Below are 22252 nucleotides of genomic sequence, written 5' to 3' on the forward strand. Positions count from 1 at the left end.
GGGGGGCGGGTGTATCCAACTGTTTATGCTTGTTAGTTATATGATATTTTGACGAAAAGTTTTGGTATTGGTTTGTGTCACCCTGGTTAAATACTAGCCGCTACCTTCCGACACGGCTAGGGAGATTTTCTCTTTAGCTCATTTGGTTGAGTGTAAGACTAGTAAGCCGGAGGTCCCCAGTTCGACTCCTGGTGGAGGCATTGAACAAATAATGACCTCTGTTACATTGGTGCCTAAGTAGGGACCCGTGTAATTTTGACAAATATACTCAGCGATACTTTCACAAGAATCGCTTTCACTATCCTATATAAAAAGTGAAGTACAAAATTTTGTTTTTTTATATAGGATAGTGAAAGAAGATTCGAAGTGCATTCAACCATAACATACAAAGATGTTACCCAAATGCAGGATTTTACCCTTGTGCGCCCAACCTGTTCCTACCCACTCGGCTCACAGGGGCATGTATCGCTTTACTTGTAATCTAAAAAAATAGGGGTCTCCTATACTAATATGTATATATAAGTATAGGAGACCCCTATTTTTTTTATATTACAAGTAAAGCGATCCATGCCCCTGTGCACGGAACTACTAAAAATATTGATATTGTTATAAATTAGACTTCCACGCGCTAGGAGCCTAACAACTTATAGTAACAAGATCAATATTATTAGTACAGCTGCGTTCACATACATGGATCCCCATTACTCCTATAACATAAGAGGCCGCTAGTCGGCCTTTTTTTTCTTTCTGTCGGATGTGATTTTGCCTGTCAAAAGTAAAACCCCTAACACTCTGTTGGAGTAGTGGCCACATATCTCGCAGATAGAGAGGTCTTTCCTACAGTCTAGTTCGACTCTCTGTACATGAGATGAGACAACATATTATTGAAACTAACCTTCACTTTTATTTCCAACAAAGGTCTTGTATTTGTTCGCACCAGGTCTCTTAGTAACTGGTTTTTTGAAGTTTCTTGCTTTTATGTTTTCATCCATGCTCGCGATCCTGAAACAAACATGCAAAAGACTCAGATTGAAAAAAATAAATTATAATCAACGAACCAACCTATCACGATCCGGAAACATGTAAACAAAACTAAAGTAGAGAGTAAAACAAAAACACGATGTTATTGTATATATATATATGTCTCTGAATGCAGTTTGACATCTATTCACAACATGGGATGGCCAAATATATTTAGTGCTGTCATAAAATAGCTATTTCATAATTTTATTTATTATTAAGGCGCGTACTACTCCCGAAATATGTACAGGCTTTAAAATAGCTTTACTTCAAAATTTCTAAACGGAAACTTAAACGACAAATAATAAAGATAAAATGAAAAGGAACGTATATGTTATACCAGCGCCATGTAAGTATAAATACAACGTCGCAAGCTCTAACTGTAATATATGTACATACCAACTGCAAGTTCCAATATATACGTATACGCCCCCGAGTGATTTGGAACACTTCTTTAGAAGAAAATTACCCAAACAAATGTTTCACGATAGTGAGGCAAAGAGAATATATTTGTGATTTATTTTGTGTTTTATAATGATGTTATAATTACGATACATATATATCGAAGATTTATATTTAGTTCTATGGTGTATCAATTTCCTTATTTTGACCTCTTGGATTGGTTTGGCCTTCTTTATTTTTATCATTGGTCAGTTTTGAAAGTTCTCCAGTTGTCACCTCTTGTGTTAACCCACGTAACTAGATTTGTTATCTAAGTCCGTGGTTATAATTAGCCTTTTTGGTGCGGTAGTTGTCACTCACTGTTAGACGTCTTGACGAAGCAGACATAAGGCAGAACAAGTAGGAAATTTACTTACTAAGTTACACAAATTAATTGTCCAAATTCTAAATCTTTGCTTACATTTCTATTTTCATGTTTGTATGTATACGATACCATCATAGTCAATTCTCGATTTATTACATCTAACTTTCGGGCCAGGTGAGCTAAAAACGACAGCAAATAAATCATTTTGCATCTGAAACCCTGTTGCTCTTTTACCCTTTTGCGCTTTTTCTGAATTTGATTTTTACAAAATCCAATAACCTCTTGGTCATTTTGCCTTTTGCGCTTCTTCTGAATAGAATTTGAAGTAGACACGCATGTAACTACGTACTTAGGCGAACATGTGTACCATGTTTAGTCATGGTAACATCAAGAATTCCTCGAAATAGCAGAAGCAAACTTTAAATGTCTGGCAGTCATTTTGGTTTTCTGGTCCATCTTATAGTGGAGCATGCCAAACTAGATACTACACACCTACACATCGTATATTGGGATCATTTTAGCGTAGTCTAAATTTAATATTACCGACTTTTATCCTCTTTTTCTTCTTATATATCAACATATCGTATAGGAAATGAATTAGAAATAGAAATAGGAAATAGAAGTAGATCAACTTTGATTGTGTTCACAAAGATGCACCTCCCACTTAATTCTTTCTAGGTATTCAAACCATTCTTTGCAGATGATATAATAATCAAATCACAAATCCCTTCATCAGTTACAAAACAAGAGGCCCAGTTGGCCTGTATCGCTCACCTGTTTCTTTTGTTACATGAAACTGACATGAAAATAACTTCAGACCATATTTGGTTACTAAATGTAGAACACAAGACATTTTAACATCTCTTCAGCGGTTCTTTAGATATTGTTGTTTTAAATGTTAATTTTAAAGCTTTTAACCCACGTTGACCTTTGACTCCGGCTAGCACTTCAATTGACCTTTGACTTCATTACTGCAATAAAGAAAACGATTCACACAGCTGGTCTACATAACATACCTAAGTATCATGACTCTAAACCGAATGGTTCTCAAGATATTGTTGTTTGAAGTTTTGAACATATTTGACCCCTGTGACCTTGAAATTAGGTCAAGGTCATTTTAATGAGGAAACTATATAGCATTCCATCCCATGTACATACTGGTCAAATGTCATGACCCTGTGCCTTATGGAACTAAAGAAGATTGTTCAAGCTTTTAACCCATGTTGACCTTTGACCCCCGACTATCACTTGAAGTTGACCTTTGGCCTTATTACTGTAATAAAGAACAAGAGACCCATTTAAACAAAATTGATTTCCCTTCCCCATATGATGCTACTGTTCAAATTTGGTCAAAATACCTTCATCCCAAAGGAAGAAGAAGGATATTTAAGCTATTCCTCTATATCCCTTATTGGGCCCTGCCTCTCTGTCCCAAGGGGATCAGACCCACTGCTTATACAAAATTGGTTTCCCCTCACTCAAGGGTGCTAAATACCAAACTTGGACAAAATCCTGTCATTCCTTACGGAAGAAGAAGGATTTTGAAAATTTGCTGTTTCACCTATTGGGCCCCAAGGGGGGCCACACTCGCTGTTTATACAAAATTTAGTACCTTTAGCCTAAGGATGCTTCAGACCAAATTTTGATGAAATCCCTTAATCCATATTGTAGAAGAAGGGTTTTAAATGTTAACTTCTATTTCCTCTATTGGGCCACGCCCCTCTGCCCCCCTGGGGGGCCACACTCACTGTTTATACAAAATTGAGTCCCCTTGGCCTAAGGATGCTCAAGACCAAATTTAGTCAAAGTCTACCAGGCTGTTCAGGACTAAAAGCGTTTTAAAGGAAAAGTTGACGGATGGACGACAGACGACGAACGCGGCAGTATGGCATAAGCACACCATGGTCCTTTGGACCAGGTGAGCTAAAAGGATTCACATAGCTGGTCTACATAACATACCCAAGTATTTTGACTTTAGTCAAATTGGTTTTTAGGATATTGTTGTTTTGAAGTTTTTAACATTTTTGACCCCTGTGACCTTGAAAGTAGGTCAAGGTCATTTTACTGAGGAAAATTTATAGCACACCATCCAATGTACCTACTGGGTCTTCAAGTTCTTCAGCAGAAGTCGTTCAAAAGAAAAAGTTGGCGGATGGCTGATGGACACCGCAGTACGGCATAAGCTCACATGGCCACTTCAAAATGTTGACAATCCAATAGTAAATAGTTCTTTTGAAGACAAAGATATTTTTTTTTCTTTTTTGTATACCAAACATATCTATATAATCAAAACACCAAAACCTTTATTTATAATAGAGATTTAATACAGATGGTGTCTTTAGCATCAGATACTGTGCTCCATTTGATGGACACGTAGATTATATGACAAATTAAATTCCTTATCATAGACATCACACTTAAAGGCTTCCCTTTGCCTGGTAGACTGGTACATAATTAGCAAATAAGTGTCTGTACAGCTGCAGATTTATAAAACTCCTTACCACAGATAGCAAACATAAATTATATCCCTCCTGTATGTTTCCTGAGGTTTTTAGATCTCTTGCCAGATTAAACCCCTGACCACAGACATCATCCTTGTATGGTGTCTCTTCTGTATGTGTCCAGAGCATCCTCAATACTGCTGGGATAACTCTCACTTATGATCTCTGACAGAGCGTAATCCCTCTCACTTACACTCTCTGACAGAGTGTAATCCCTCTCACTTACGCTCTCTGACAGAGTGTAATCCCTCTCACTTACACTCTCCGACAAGAGCGTAACCCCTCTCACCTTCGCTCTCTGACAGAGCGTAATCCCTCTCACTTTCGCTCTCTGACAGAGCATAATCCCTCTCACTGACGCTCTCTGACATAACGTAATCCCTCTTATTGACGCTCTCTGACAAGCGTAATCTCTCTCACTTACTCTCTCTGACATAACGAAATCCTTCTCACTTACACTCTCTGACATAACGTAATTCCTCTCACCGACACTCTCTGACAAGTGTAATCTCTCTCACTTACTCTCTCTGACATAACGTTATCACTCTCACTGATGCTCTCTGACAAGCGTAATTCCCTCTATTAATGTAAGGATGATGTCCAGAGGTGTATCTTTAGACCATCTACATGACTAAATACTACCAGTCATCTGATAATTACACATAAACAGTTTCTGTCCTGTGGCATCCGGATCTAGGTGTGTCTGTAGAGCTGTTAATTTAAATAACCCCTAACTACAAACATTGAACATCAATGCATGGTTTACCTCCTGTATGTGTCATGAAGTGCATCTTTAGACTAGATCGATGTTTAAACTCTTTACCACAGACATCACATTTGTATGGCTTCTCTCCTGTATGTACCCTTGAATGTATCTGCAGATTACATGATTGATTAAATACTCTACCACAGACATCACACTCGAATGCTTTCTCTCCTGTATGTATCATGAGGTGTCTCTTGAGGTCACTTGCTTGTTTAAACTCCTTACCACAGACATCACACTTGAATGGCTTCTCTCCTGTATGATTCCCCATATGTCTCTGACGATCACCAGCTTGATTAAACCCCTTACCACAGACATCACACTTGTATGGCTTTTCTCCTGTATGTGTCTCAATGTGACTCTGTAAATTACTTGAATGATTAAACCGCTTACCACAGTCACATTGATATGCCTTCTCTCCTGTATGTGTCCTGAGGTGTCTCGTTAAGTCACCAGGCTTATTAAACCCCTTACCACAGTCATCACACTTGTGTGGTTTCTCCCCAGTATGTACCCTGAGGTGTCTCTGTAGGTCACCAGCTACATAAAACCCTGTACCACAGACATCACACTTGTATGGCTTATCTCCTGTATGTATCCTCATGTGTGTCTTTCTGTGAAATGCCTGATTAAATGCCTTACCACAGACATCACACTTGTATGGCTTCACTCCTGTATGTGTCCTGAGGTGTCTCGTTAAGTCACCAGGCTTATTAAACCCCTTACCACAGTCATCACACTTGTGTGGCTTCTCACCAGTATGATTCTTGAGGTGTATCTGATGATCACTAGCCTGATTAAACCACTTACCACAGACATCACACTCATATGGCATCTCTCCTGTATGTATCCTCATGTGTCTTTTTGTGAGATGCATGAGTAAACCCCTTACCACAGACATCACACTTGTGTGGCTTCTCTCCTGTATGTGACCTTATGTGTCTCTGTAGATGACATGAATGATTAAACTCCTTACCACAGAAATCACACTTGTATGACATCTTTCTCGTATGTGTCCTTAGGTTACTCTGTAGAGTAATTGCCTTACCAACGTCCTTACTACAGCTCCACAAACGTATGGCTTCTATCTTGGATGTGTCCTGAGGTTTTTATGTAGATACAGTAGATGATATGTCACACTAAACTCCTTACCACAGACACCACACTTATTATATGATGCCTTTTTTTGCTTTTGTTTTGTATGTATAATGTGTAGTGATTCTATTTGTTAACCTATGAAATTGTACCATTTACCACAGATTTAACATTTGTACTACTTCTCTTCTTTGTGTTAACTTTGATGTGTCTGATCCACGCCTGATCAAGTCTTTACCACACTCGTCACACCTATACGGCCTCTCTCCTGTATGTGTTTGTGGGAGTGTGAACTCAGCCAGCTTACCACACGAACAATCCTGTTACAGCCTTTACACTTCTACCTTGTAGGTGTCTCATTGTAGCTTCTGAACACATTACTTGAATATCTCTACTCATTAATGGGGTCTTTTGTAACTTTCAAAAAGTGTCAAGTGAAACTCTCTCCTTTCCTCAACAACAGATATCAATTCACAAATTTATAGAATTTCTTGGATCTGAACAAAACTTCCCGATGAGGTCAGTCCATAAATAATAAAACATATCACCTTTTCGGTTTAGCCTATGTTGCACAATGTGTTGATTAGCTGATCAAGGATTATTTCATTTTTTTAAGTTTACACTAATTCATGTCAAGAAAGGTCGATTTTGAAAGGAGATGGATCTTGTTGTTATATTTCAGGTAAAAATTGATTTCTTCCACAAAAAAATCTCAACGTGGTTTATCTGAAACAAACAAAATGAGATTTTTGTATCAACAAAATAAACCATTTTTATTTACAGGTTCACTTATAATATATACAAATGATAATATAATGAAAACATGACATCAACCACAGATTGGCCCAAATACATACAGGAATCATAACAAATTGCATTATCCGTATATATACATATACAGGTTGTAAGTATTACATCTATACTAAAAGTCTTTAACACTCCACTGTAGCCAATCACAAGCCCACCTTGAAAAGGAGTTTACAGTCACTTTCAGACCACTACAGTAACATATAAAACATGCTTGGAGTTCAAGTTTCACAACTAGGAGCTAAGCACAAGGATATGTTACATGCTATATAACATGAGATATTATAAAGAGGATTAACAAGTAACAGTGTTTATTACAAAAAAATTACCACAGCTGAAAAACTGAGCAAATTAATGACTGAATTAATGAGTGCTAAATGCATATGCCAGGAAGTCCATAAATGGATTTACCGATTCCCTGTTATTTGATAATCCTCTCGTGTTGATTGTAAATCAGAAAAATGCAGCCATTTCTCCCCTTAAATATGGTGTAAAATAATTACACCACATGTCATGTTTCGGCAAGTGCCAGACGTCAACCTCATGGAAATTGAAAAAGTTGCACTATGACTGTAAAAACCTTTGAAACTTGGAAATAGCACAAAAGATAAGGTATGCAGAAGGACCATATATTTTGGGTGCATATATAGGTGGTTTGAGAAATAAATAAATCCATCTTTCTTTTTGATAAGAGCTAAGCTCACCGAAGGCACCCGTGCGAAGCTCTTTACCGGTAACATGTGCGTGTAAATAGATCTGATCCAACCAAACTGATTCCATCACTGAATCGTACAGCTACAGCCTAGAAACTTTTTCGTACTTCCTGTGACCTCTTCCGGTTTCATGGAGCCCGTAAATATGCCTAATCGAATAATAGAGCGATATGTAATGCAGCACAGAAATTTGTATTAGAAACTACGATTTTTTCAAAAAATATTGACCATATTCAAAAAAATATTGACCATATTCAGAACACTGAGCGAGTTTATTTCCACGATTTCTTTACTTTTCTTCCAAATCGAGAAAATGAGTTAGCATAGTCATCAAAACGCTTACATTAATGTAGTCTCGGTCAACCAGACTCTTATCGTCTGCGGTTGAACGAAAAAAAAAATAATGTCACAAACACATAGCGTCGAAGGGTGCATAATAAGGTGATTATATTGTAAATTTGGGAGCAATAAATAATGTGATACTAACATCTTTCTGAACATATAATTTTCCGACTGTACACACAATCGACCGTAACACACGGATGTCATCACCCACTAGGACGGAAATACCCGAGTATGTACGAAGCAGGGTCACTGAAGAGTTCGCTTGATTCTCATTGGATAATAAAAAGTCAGATCATTGATGAGGTCAAATTTCACGGGTCGTCTGCTGCAGTTGTACACAGATACAAAGGAATCACCGACAGCTTTCAACGGGAAACGTAATGTTTTTCAAAGGGTCATTACTTGCTCTGCTTTAAGAATATCATTAAGGAAGACTTAGACACATACCATTTTCACCACTTTTACTTTGTGTTTAACAGAATGCATAATATGGGTCCATCAGCAACCATTTCTACTGAAAATCAAAACTATTCTTCATATGATGTACCTGGTGATGGCAACTGTTTTTTTCCACTGTCTAAATTTATCATTCAATAGTGACTTCTCAAATACTGAAAATTTCAGAAAGCAAATTTGTACAGAAATCTACCAAAACTGGGATACATGGGCAAATGAACTTGCTTTAGCACATTACCCATCTATTACAAAATCCAGTTACTGGAGGGGAATGGTACAAAATGTAGGTTGAAGTGTCCTTTGAGTTATTATGCTTTTACAGTATCACCAGGTACAACATTGTCTACACACTTCTGACTTTCACATTGTCCATTTCTTCATATGTTCTTCTCATCAGTATCAATTAACTTAATCATTGTAGAATGGTACATCTTATAATTGCATGCAACTGATTCGAGAGGCAGAGGTCTGCAATGCTACCAAGAAAGGTATCATCCACATTGGAATGTCACATATATTTTTAGGCCCGGGACAACATTTTCAACATTGCAACTTAACCGCCTCATGCCTCTTTTGATGACGTTTCAGGTACGCCTTCCTTGTCGTAATGAAGTCACACTGCTCACAACGCAAGGTGTTCTTCTCCATAGTGGCCAGTCCACAATTCATCAGGTGTGTCCTCATCTCCTCTCTATCCGCCGTCTTATGTGCACACATGGGACACTTCTGTACTGGGGTTTTCTTTGTGTTTACCATGATTCTCCTACAACAGCAAATGTTACCCTCATATAGTGCTAACACAAATAGTCTGATCTACCTAATATTCTGAAGTGTAACTAGAATGCCACTGAGGTGGTCGTCGAGTGCGTGTTTGCCTGGAGTTGTTCTCAAACGCTTTCTCTCCATTTCTGACTGAATCACTTTTATTCACATCATTCTCCACCTCCATATGAACATCTTCCATCACACTCCCATTCATTTCTCTAGATGACGCAGCTTCCCCTACTTTCAAGTAGCTGAAACAACTCTCATCGACCTGTGTTTGTCGATCTCTTAACCCTCTCGCTTCTTGGGTATTTTCACCGCTCATGACCTGACCCTCTCGTAACTTTATACGATCTGCATGGATGACCTTTGACTTCCCCTTGCGTCCGCAACGCACTTTGTAGGTGACGTCTGTCAACTTAGTTAGCACCTGGTACGGTCCTCTCCACCGACTTGATAACTTGTGACTTCGTCCCACCTTTACATTAGGAAAGAACACAAAAACTTCATTGCCTGGTTTGAAGTTCTGCCAGGACAGCTTGGAGTCATGATTCTTCATCTTTCTCAACATGGCTCCTTTCACATGCTGTCTCACCATATGATGGGCATCCTCCATCTTCTCTTTCAGCCGCCAAGCCCACATATTTTGGGGTATGACTTTGACATCCCAAGGCATTGAATACTGAATATCAAATGGGGTGCTGGTCTCCCTGCCCAACATCATGAAGTTTGGGGTGTTGGCCGTTGTTTCATGTTCAGCTGACCTGTAAGCCATAGTCACGTATTGTAAGTGCAGGTCCCAGTCTGTTTGTTGATCATGTTGACTAACGTTTTGTTAAATCGTTCGACCATTCCATCCGACTTTGGGTGGTATGGGGTCGTTCGTGTTTTCTTAATCTCCAAGAGCTTGCACATTTCCTGGAAAAGAGCACTCTCGAATTGAGAACCCTGATCTGAATGAATGGTGCTGGGTACACCAAACATACAAATTACTTCTTCAACCAGAATTCTTGCAACAGTCTTGGCTTCCATGTCCCTCATGGCGAAGCATTCAGTCCACTTGGTATAATAATCTGATATCACCAATATGTGTCTGTTTCCTTGGTCGGTTTGGGGTAATTCACAGAGGATGTCTATTCCTAATCGTTCCATAGGAAACCCTGCTTTGACCATTTGCATTGGGGCTCTTTTTGCTTTGGTAGGAGACTTTCCTCGACAACACGGTACACATCCAGCTACATATCGTTTGACATCGCCTTTAAGCCCAGGCCAGTAAAACGTTTGTCTAATCTTTGCTAGAGTTTTCTTCATTCCCAAGTGACCGGCTGTCTTGTTGTCATGCGTATGAGAAAGGACGGTCCTTCGTTCTTTTCGTGGTAGAACAACCTGTGGATTTCCGCTAGAACTCCCTCTGTACAATAGGTTGTCTTTGACAAATAAAGCTTCAAACTGCATCCATAATGATCGGACGGTGATATTCCTGCCAGCAATGGCGTTGAATGGTGGTCGTTTCTTGTCAAGCACCCAAGTTCTAACAAGTTGAATATCCTCATCTGCCTCTTGTTTCTGTGACAAAGACAGTTCTTCACTATCTGCTGGTAGTTCTGGGGAAGCAATCTCGTTACATTCATTGGGGTTTTGTACACTCATAACCTGATCTGTGGTCTCAATCTTGGTTTCCCATTGTGGTTCGAACCCACATTGCCTGCAGGGTAACCGGCTGAGACTATCAGCATTCTGATGTTTGACTCCAGGTCGATGGACGATGGTCATGTCATATGAGCTCAGCACTTGTAGCCACCTAGCCATCTGTCCTTCGGGATCTTTGAAGTTCAGCAGCCAACGAAGCGAACTATGGTCTGTCCGTACTGTGAACCTTTTTCCATACAGGTAATTGCGCAGGTACTTGGTGAAGTATACAACTGCCAACAGTTCCTTTCTGGTCACGCAATACCCTCGCTCTGCTTTAGTAAGAGTCCGACTGGCGAATGCTACTGGCCTCTCAACATCATCCACTATCTGAGACAACACTGCACCGATAGCGTCATTGCTCGCATCGGTATCTAGTATAAACTCCTTGGTAAAGTCTGGATGCGCAAGGACAGGTGCTTTTACCAACAACCTCTTAAGAGTCTCAAATGCTTCCTGGCAAGAGGAACTCCACTCAAATGTTCGTCCTTTTTCTGTGAGTTTGTGAAGGCACTTGGCAATTTTAGCAAAATCCTTAATAAACCTTCGATAATAGCTACAGAATCCAAGAAAAGAGCGCACCTCTCGCACATTGACAGGAACAGGCCATTGCTCCACCGTTCTTGTTTTCGCAGGATCTGTTGAAACACCTGACTCTGAAATGACATGCCCTAGGTATAGAACCTCTTTTGCACATAGAAGGCACTTCCTAGCTTTCAATTTCAACCCAGCAGCTAACAATCGGTCAAATACTTTTTCGAGATTGTCCATCATCTCCTCAAATGATCTTCCCACAATAATGACATCATCAAGGTATATGAGGCACACCTGCCACTGTAGTCCTGCCAGTACAGTCTCCATTAATCGTTCGAATGTTGCTGGGGCTGAATTTAAACCAAAGGGCATAACTTGGAACTCGTACAACCCTGTGCGAGTGGCGAATGCGGTTTTGGCACGGTCCTCCGAATCCAACTCTACCTGCCAGTATCCAGAGTTCAGGTCTAGTGTCGAAAACCATGAACATCCAGCTAGTTGATCTAGTGTCTCGTCAATACGAGGCAGAGGGTATGCATCGGGAATGCTGACAGCGTTAAGTCGTCTGTAATCTACGCAAAACCGCATTGTCCCATCCTTTTTCTTGACCAAAACAATGCCTGAGCTCCAAGGACTAGAGGATTTCTTTATAATACCTCGGTCGAGCATGTTCTGCACTTGTTTGTCAACTTCTGGTCCCATATTGCCTGGGATACGTCGTAAAGGCTGTTTTATCGGACGAGCATCTCCTGTATTGATCTTATGCTTCACGACATCTGTTCGCCCCAAGTCCTCATCTGATGCAGCAAACAAACCTTCATACTTTTGCACAAGATGTCTCAGCTCCTCGTATTGTTGGCCGGTGAGGTTTGTTTTCGATGCTTCTAGTAGTTTAGCCAGGTCTTCTCTTAAGCTGTTATTTTTGTGAGGCTGTTTTCCTTCTATTTCCTCTACTACACTCTGAATTGCACTAACTTGTGCTATGGAAGTGCCAGGATAGATCAACTTATCTTCCTCTGAGGTATTCATCATGCGTACAGGCACTGTAGCTGTATTGTCCACCAGTGAACGACCAATGATAGCACGGTCGCTCTTCAAAAAAGATTCAAATCCTTCCACTAGTAAGGCGTTCCCCTGCATGGCCTTACCATCAGGCACACACACCTTTCCAGAGACTATGACCTCTGATTTTGCTGGTACTACAATCTTCTCAGTTGTACACACTCGGAAACAACCCATAGTTCCCTCATATTTAGCCTCAACATGCACTCCATCTAAGGTAAGACAACCCTTGGCCATATCCAGAGTTACATTTCTCTCTATCATAACATCAAGACCTAGAATGCCATCTGTGGTGAGTTTCGCAACAACCGCTTCTACCAGTAGGTTTGTGTCGTCCTCCAATCTGATGTTAAACCTCCCTTGTCCGAGGATTGGTAATTTGTCTCCACTTGCTGTCAAGACCTCTTTACTTATCTGCTTTAACTCGGGTCTAGCCGCCGGAGAAATGTGGTTATACAGATCTTCAGAAATCAAAGTTATGGTTGCCCCTGTATCGACCAACAACTTTGCCTTGGCACCATGTATGTCAGTCTTAATATACATGCCAGCTTCATGAACAGCTGATGAGACTCCTATATTAGCCTTCTGTTCAGTCTGTTTCCGTCTTCTCCGAGTTCTAACTCGCTTCGCCACTGGCTTATCTGCTCCATTGTCAGTGGTTGCCTGATTTTTCAACTTCGGGCAATTCCTGCGAAAATGACCCTCCTCATTGCAATAGTAGCAAGTTTTTCGACTAGCCTTGTCTTTATTTGGTCTTTGCTGACTTGAATTCCTATTACTTCCTTTCAGCTTCACTACCTCATCTTGTAAGGACTGTAGTTGCTGTTGTATGCCTTTTAATAGACTAGACATATCAGAGTTCTGACTAGCTTTCTCTGTAGTCACACTAGCCTTCTCTGTAGTAGGACTGTCCTCTGTGTTTGTGGATCTCAGATGAGCTTTACCATCACTCCATTTCTTTTCAGCTCGAGTGTAGGCCTCCAGTTCCACAGCTAGCCGTATAGTGTCTGTCAGAGTTTGAGGTCTACCTTGTTTTATCCTAATTCTCATGTCTGAATCAGCTAGAGCCTCAATGAATTGCTGCTTAGCCAAGGTATCCCGCACATCACTGGGCACTGTCGGGTATGCCAGGTTTACGAGCCGTCTAATGGCTTGTCCCAGCTCTGGCAGACTTTCCGCTGCTTTCTGTCGCCTCTCTAAGAGTTGAACCCGGTATAACTCTGTTTGGTTAGGAGGAGCAAAACGTTCTTCTAATGCGCTGACCAGGGACTTATAGTCTTCTTGCTTTGATATGGCCAGGTCCCCAAGGATGCCTTGTGCTTGACCTCTGAGTGCAACAGCCAAATAAAGACCCTTTTCATAATCCGACCAGTTGTTGATACGGGAACAAGTCTCAAAATGAGATTTGTAGTCAACCCATGAGGTGGAACCATCATATGTTGCAGCCTTCACATGTCTGACCTTCATTGGAGTGTTGCGTGGTTTTCTGGAATACTCTTGTTCTTCATCATCCTCACTACCGCTGTCATGCTCATATACTGGCCTCCTGCGACGTCTCTGAGAGTTCCTTTGTGTCACCCAATCTCGACCACCTCCATCAATGTCACCAACATAGTCAGGGAGCTGCTCTGTTCTTGAACGGGCTCTCTCTCTGGGGTGGTCCAATTTCCTTTCAGTATATGGCCTTGTAGTTGGAGACGGTTTTAGAATACCTTCACTCTTTGTCTGTAACCTAGACAACTCAGCCCTCATTTGTCTGATTTCATCCTCAACCTTATCAACAGCCATATCTGAGGAAAGCCTGGGAACATCTATGTGCTGTGTATATTCCCCTCTAGTTCTATCACTCGATACGAGGTGTAGATTTTGAATAACGGACATGCCTTTTTAACACTGGTGTCATAGGGCTTGTACGACCATGGTACGACCGGTCCCCTCTCTGGCTAACAGTTTCCTCGTCATCCTCTAATGGACTGAGAACATCATCCTCTACATAGCTAGCCATCTTCACAAACCAATACAAATAACTATAAGGTATGACTATAAAAACAGTACAGGTTTATTCTAATTAACACAAATTATAATACTGAAACCTAACCACAGGGATCCCACACGCTGCCACCAAAATTATGTAACGTTCCGGGGTCCGTACCCTAGTCACTTCTAAGGATCCCTGTGCTGTAAGCTTAATTATAACTATACTACAGTTGCAAATATATACAAATATGTGTTACTACCTTGTAACCAGCATACCTATTACCTAATGCTTAATACATGATATGAACAGAATAATTACTGCACGACTATAGAACTAATACCAAAGCTATCTGCTCTGTATCAATATAACACACTACACACACTACCGTACAATCCAGGCAGTACACAACTCGACTACCTAGTCGCGGCTAGCCCTAGTCACTATAGTTGCCCTATAGTCAGCTACCTAGCTATATGACCTAGTCGCGCCGATCACGACAGCCTCATACTAGTATACAACTACAGCACTCTCTAATGACCACGACTATCCCTAGTCACGACTAGCTCTAACGACTATACCTAGTCACGACTAGCCTGGTCGCGACTACCCCTAGTCACGACTAGCACCAACGACTATACCTAGTCACGACTAGCCTGGTCGCGACTAGCACTGCACAGCCTATGCCCGTGACACCTTCTGTCTAACGGTATCTCGCTACAGCACTCAATCGTTTATTTAATATATCTTCCAGGCAGTGTGTGGATCAAGGCAAGACTTATTCAGTCACTTCTATCTTTCCAACACAAAGCCGGTCTCGCATATATTAGGTACTTGCGATCTGTCACTGCTGTACACACGCCGAGATCAGAACAGAACTGGGCCGATTGTCGCTGGATTCTGCCTATTTATACCCTCTTGCTATCCTAGCGACACCTAGCGGTGAGTGAGGTATAATCACCTGTACGTTTTGATTGTACCTCGAAAACTATCTGTATTCTAAGCGTTCGAATTACGGAGACATAACACAAATGATTAACGCCAACAGATCAACGTATCTAACCTGAATAATATGCTAAATCAGCGAAGGTACGATAACGATATGTACATTCATCACACTAGGCGTAAAACTTCAAAATATCAAACATCTTGTCAGCCAAAAAGAAATCAAGAAAGGAAACTTAACTGTAATATACACTGTATAGCTATAGACTACATGTAGGTCTGATTTAGTAATTTAATACATCACTCAATGCTTGAAAGTTTACAGTACAACCTGGCTCCGCCCTCACTAACGGCCGTGCCGTAAAAAATATTAATGTGTATAAATTTAAAGATTTTACTGATTTGTATACGTGTATTATGAACCGAAATTATTACAATTTACGTCACATAATGTTATAGCACAAAATACCAAAACCGAGCTGAGCCCCTGTAGTGTTGTCAATCGCATGACTCTCCTCCTATCCTTTATTGTCAATCTTCTTTTGCCACCGGAAATGCTGGATCTAGTGTAAATATCTGTCCGGTGACCGGAAATTCCGGATATTCATCTCTGGTTATAAAGACTCATGAAACCTGTACTGTATTCAATGGGTTACTTTTCTGGAAGGTCAAGGGAGTATAAGCTCATTTTCAAACTGGAAGTTTCTTTTCTAGAATGAAGGGATGGATTAAAGATTATAGAGAGACAATTTCCGCTTGGTAATTATCCCCTCCCCTACCCCCTAAAACAAAGAAAGCCTACAACTTTGAGATGGCGCTTAGTTTTCGGCTTAATGTGTTGCTCTTGTGGTCAACGCCGTCGACCTTTTATGTTTGTTCTACGACGCCATGGACATATCGTCGTATTTTCACCTTTCCATCGAAAGTCATACGCACGCAATTTAACTGTAAAATGGCCCTAGTTAAAACGACCCTCTTGTAAAAACGGCCCGATTTAAATGGTGTTATATACATAATTTGATTGGATTTTAAATTCAGTTAGCATTCAATTTATTTCCAATCAGATAATTGCTACTGAAGTTTAGTGAATATAATTAACGTCACTGTACCCAAATCGGGACACTTTGTAGATAAATGTATATCAACGACTTTATGCTGTACTATTAGTTCCAAAAATGTTTTTTCATTTTCATAAAAAAATTACTATCCACTTTTCATTTCTATCGCAATATGATAGAACTCGAATGAACCGGCGTAACTGTACCATGACACAATAATATTATTAATATAGCTAAATTGAAGGCACACGGCTAGCTATTTGGGTTGGTGTCAGGTAAAAAAGCCTGACCAATCACTAGGCCGATACTTTTTGAAGATTTCTTCCGGTAGAAATATTAACAGAACCTGCTTGATGACAAAACGGATCTTTTTTTTGTGCCTGTGGCAAAAACAGAAATAAAAAAGTCATGAAGCACCGACAAAGAGATAAATGCAAGGACATTAGTTCCAAGAATTTCCGGTTATTTTTCATCCTTCTTGAAATAACCGATGAAGGCCGATGGCGTGTGACGTGCTTGTTACGTCATAGTTTGCTAATCTCTGAACGAAGTTTCACAGCTGCTAGTATCTTAATTTATGTGATGGATTATTTTTTCACTCAGAATGTATTTTATTTTTTATCTAAATAAACAAATAATAGCGAGCAGAACGGGCTTTACAATTTGCGACGCTCTGATTGGTTATTAATAGATCAGAAGCTAAACAATCGCCGTTTTAAATATCTCTGTGGTATGAAAAAAATATGTTACAAATCGTATCTTATTTACGTGAACTTTGAAATGTATTCGTTATGGTTTGAAATGTTTCTTCCTTAAAACGGGATTAGAAATAAAGTTATCGACGATTTTGACGAATCAGGTTTCGCAATAAAAATATTTGCGGTTTGAAAATCGCGGGCTTCAAAATTTGCCACATTCTGATTGGTTGAACAAGACCGGAACATAAAACTTCACCGGAAAGCCTGCAATATACCGAACGCGTGATGATATACATCCGGTATCAAATTTACCAGTTCTGACCTCATCACAGACAAATTTCATGTTTGACTCAAAGGTCTATCAATTTTGATATGTGCTTGTCACTCTTTCAACAAGAAAACAACCGTCGGCTTCACGAAAGCTAGACCTTTGCAAGTCTAATCACTTCAGTGCAAAGGAGAAACGGTCAGACGAAGAGTTTTTTTGTTTATCAACGATAATGCTGATAAGCCGCCTGAGATACATGTATGTACGCGCATGTGTGTGTTAAAAGTAAGTATGCGTAGCCTACTTTGTCAGTTCGTGTCTGTGTCACAACACGACTCACCCGTCCCACTCCCCACCCTGGTGCTATTTGCTTCAAGTCAGTCGGTTCAATCACAGGGGTTCGTTTAGCTACGATAACGTAGCTTTCTGACGACGGAGATTTTTTTTATATATTGCGTCGTCCGGTCGGGTATTAAAATTAGTACTAGGGTTTGTTACAAATGTCTGAAATACACATATGCTATACTGATATGGGTCAAAGCACACGTAATGCTGTGAACCATATCAGCATAGCACGTGGTTCAAGGTGGGAAATCGAGGAGGATTCGAGATTCATTTATAAATGAATAGTGTGTCATTGCTATGCTGATGACACACAAATTTACATGGTCATAAAACCACAGGACAGTTGGAATACAGTCTCAGAAAGTCTGGAAGCTTGTCTGACAGATATCAGTATCTGGATGAACGCCAACATGCTTAAACTTAATCAGGAAAAGACGGAACTAATCGTCTTTTCCCCAAAGTGTCAGCAAACAATGGCTCTCCAGCTCAAGGTTGGTGCCAGAACTATTGAGACTGTTCCAGCTGTTAAAAACCTAGGGGTATACTTTGACAGTTCTCTGAACATGGAGAAACAAGTGAACGCTATTGCCAAATCCTGTTACTACCAGATCAGGAACATCGGCTGTATTCGGCAGTTTCTAACTGCAGATGCATGCAAGATTTTGGTGCATTCACTTGTTACCTCTCGGTTGGATTATGGTAACGCCCTGCTCTGTGGTATATCTGACAAACTAACTAGTCGTCTGCAGAGGGTTCAGAACACTGCAGCACGGCTAGTTACTCGTACTCGAAAGAGAGAGCACATCACACCTGCGCTTTATTCGTTGCACTGGTTACCTGTACGATACAGGTCGCAGTACAAAATTCTGGTATACACATACAAGGCAACAGCTCCTCAGTACCTACAGAAAATTGTTACCCTGTATCAGCCGTCAATATCACTGCGGTCGGAGTCAGAATCTTTGTTTTGTGTCCCAAAATCTCGTACTGTGACCTACGGAAACAGATGCTTTGGGAGGGTTTCGGCAACGTTGTGGAATAGCTTACCATCTGCTATTAGGAAGTCGAATACCCTGGCCAAGTTCAAGAGGGACATCAAGACTCACCTCTTCATGTCTGCATTTTAGAATCTTTGCAAAGACGTCATGTAAATACAACCCTTTTATTTGTTCAATTATGTGCACATTGCTTGTTAAATGTATGAAAGTGATTGAAAGCCTTTGTTGTTTGTTTTCACAATTATAACCATTACTATTATCCATATGTTGTAAAGCGCCTTAGAGTAATTTTACAAATTATATAGGGCGCTATATAAATGCTGTATATCATTATTATTATTATTATAAATAATAAGGCGGCAGGCCAATTGCTGGTAGTTTGTAATGTGTCACGGAAAATCCATTGCCAGGCTACTCAAGATGTGTGCCCATTCCATCTCTCCCATGTTCACCAGAGTGTTTCAGTCTTCCATTGATGCTGGAACTGTCCCCGACGACTGGTGGAAGAAATCTCATATCACCACCATCTTTAAGAAGGGAGACAAGGCAAAGGCAGGCAACTAAAAACCGGTGTCATGGAGCTCATCATCCACAGCAGTCTAATGGACTACTCGAAGGCGTTCGACAAGGTCCCACACCAAAGACCTCTGTTCAAGCTCCACTACTATGTTATCCGAGGATAGTTATTAAATTGTTATAGAAGTTGATTGAAAACTTCATATCCAACCGTACACAAAAGGTTATCCTTGAAGGCCAACAATCATCAACATGTCTAGTAACATCAGGAGTCTTCAAGGAACTGTCCTCGGACCTCTCCTATTTCTGGTCTTCAAAATTGATCTCCCCTTGTGTGTAACATCCACTCCTCGCTTGTTCGCTGATGACTGCTTGTTGCACAGAGTTATTTCCACCCGTGACGACTCTGCACAACTACAACAAGACCTGGACAGACTACAGGAATGGGGGGATATAGATGACAGATTAGCTTCAACCGAGAGAAATGTGAAACCATCCGGATTACCAGGAAGAGGAATCCCTTGGTCACGACCTACTCCATCCACGGTCAAGATTTAGAGACAGTCTCGTCGGCTAAGTATTTAGGAATCCAGCCCAAAATAACTTCTCTTGGAACAAACATATCGAAGCTGCCAGCAAGAAAGCCATTTCCGCCAACGCTTTCGTGCAGAGGACACTGAAGAAATGCCCAGCTGATGTGAATGCGGCCTGCTACACCACCTTGGTACGCCCCATCATCGAGTATGCTGCAGACACTCGGCTGGCAAACCTTGTAGGAGCTGAGAATTCAGGCCCAGCAGGTGATGCTGTATAAAATCGTCCACGGCCTTATCCACATCCGCACAGAACCACACCTTCTGTCTGCATCTTTAACAGTAAGGACCAGAGGACACGACAACCGGTACGTTCAAACTACATCAAGAACGCAGACGTACCAACATTATTCTTTCCAACTGCAGTGAGGACGTGGAATCAACTACCATCGTCAGTTGTGACAGCACCGTCTGCTGATGCCTTCCGCCACAACATCAGCAAGATCCAGCTGACATCCACCCTCAACAAGACAGAAGATGAAAGATCTGTTTTTAACTCGTTTTAATTGTACATCGGCTATCGTGGATAGTTTTTACCTCCCAATATGAGCAAACTGTGCGACAATAATATCATGAATGATGCACACGATTGTAAAGAAGCAGAAGAAGAAGAAAAGCATAGCATATGGTGCGTTTCAGACATTTGTAACGAATTGAACCCTGTGGTTCAAGGTGGGAAATCTAGGGGGATTCGAGACTCATTAATAAATATTAAGGCGTGTGTTAAGGAAAATCCATTGCCATGCTTTTTAAATGAAGACGTGTTTTGAAAATTTTCTTTTTACAAGTTTTGTCTCTTCTCTTTAATTAAAAACACCGAAATTTACAAAAGATGACAAACATTAAGCATTCCATCAGGTCCTCTTCACCTGTACAATGTCTTTTACCATAAACGTTATTATTTCTAATATTTGTTCTACCCTTTAAATGTATCTGTATTTAATGAAGGCGTCAATTGCACTTTTGTTGTTGTAAACAAATGATATATGGTAATAAATGATAAATGCATACTTACCAACCTTTTTTTTTATGGGGGAGAAGCAGTGTGCTCAGAATGAAATATAACAAAATATGGATAATTATAAAAGAGGTAAATATGCCACCTAGATAAAAAAAACAAAAAAAAACAACAACAACACTTTAGAGTGTCAATCGCCTTTTTAGTTGTTCTTTCTGAAATAGTTAGACAAGTTTACTGGCTGAAAATGGTCAATTCTAGCAAAGACTTGATAGCAATCTAATTCCGTGGTCTAACCTATGAGTCAAAAGTGCTAAGGGGACGTAACTCACGAGACCTGGAAAAATAAGCTACATGTAGATATGATTCGTCATTTCCCCAAGGAATTAGACGAGACCTAGGTCGATGACTATGACTAATATTTATATGTTTCATTTTTTCGAAACGTGTGTAATAATCAGTTCTTTAATATAAAAATGAAAAATTGATTAACTGATTACATGTAACGCTTTAGTCAATTTTCAACCACGTGTATAATCCATTCAGATACGTGGTCACAAACACTAGCTATAGATCATTGATATATCTGGTCATAAACTCTAATTATACTATAAACCGGTGATATACCTGGTCACAATCACTTATTATAGTTCACTGAGTGACATGTACCTGGTCACGAACAGTAACAGACGCAACACCTGATCACAAAAACATATAGTTCACTGAGATACCTTGACACAAAACCTTACAAAAGACCACTGAGATCCCTGGTTACAAACTCCCAAGCAAAAAACAACAACAAATAAGTTGTATATATCAAAGAAGATGTTAGAGCAGTATTGACAAAAGAATCAGACAACAGGCTATACCTATATCAGTCTTCTTTTATTTCCGGTAGCTATATACAATGAATTATCTAGCATGTGTAAGTAACGAAACGTTTTGATGATTTAATATAAAAGTCAACATGTATAAGAATAGTATTATTTGATTGGTCAGATACATTACTAATACCATAAAATAAACGGTGCAGATTTAAATATCCTAACAGATTATAAATAGTGGTAATATGATGTATAATATTTGAATACAGAGGACATTGAAAGAAAAAATGTATCAAATCTTACCTCTGTGCACCACATACACAAAAAACAACATCAATCAGATGGTCTTGTATCTTATCAAAATTAAGATCACTTTTGAAAGTTCTAAGCCTACATAACATGATGTTAAGTTTCCACAGAACACAGTTGATAAAGGTTCTGAGACAGATGCATAAATAGTTTTTTTAAGTTTATTTTTAAAGGATGAAATTGAGATAGAATCTGGTATGGTGCTATCAAGTGCATTCCATTTTACCATTGTAGAAGGGAAGAAGC

The 22252-nt window shown here is 40.0% G+C and overlaps 1 protein-coding gene and 1 pseudogene across 1 annotated transcript in view; both read right to left on the reverse strand.

The window, feature by feature from the left end:
- The window catches only part of LOC110463899 (thyroid transcription factor 1-associated protein 26 homolog), a 3969-nt gene extending 2932 nt beyond the window's left edge, over positions 1–1037 (reverse strand). The window contains exon 1 of the mRNA XM_021518824.1: positions 896–1037. Coding sequence (XP_021374499.1) covers positions 896–992 — 97 coding nt within the window. The 5' untranslated portion in view covers positions 993–1037. The remainder of the gene's footprint in view (positions 1–895) is intronic.
- Positions 1038–4122: 3085 nt separating this feature from the next.
- On the reverse strand, positions 4123–15990 carry LOC110463900 (annotated as a pseudogene).
- Between the last annotated feature and the right edge of the window lie 6262 nt (positions 15991–22252).

This window comes from Mizuhopecten yessoensis, unplaced genomic scaffold (assembly GCF_002113885.1).
Source record: "Mizuhopecten yessoensis strain PY_sf001 unplaced genomic scaffold, ASM211388v2 scaffold10939, whole genome shotgun sequence".
In the NCBI taxonomy this organism is placed as follows: domain Eukaryota; kingdom Metazoa; phylum Mollusca; class Bivalvia; order Pectinida; family Pectinidae; genus Mizuhopecten; species Mizuhopecten yessoensis.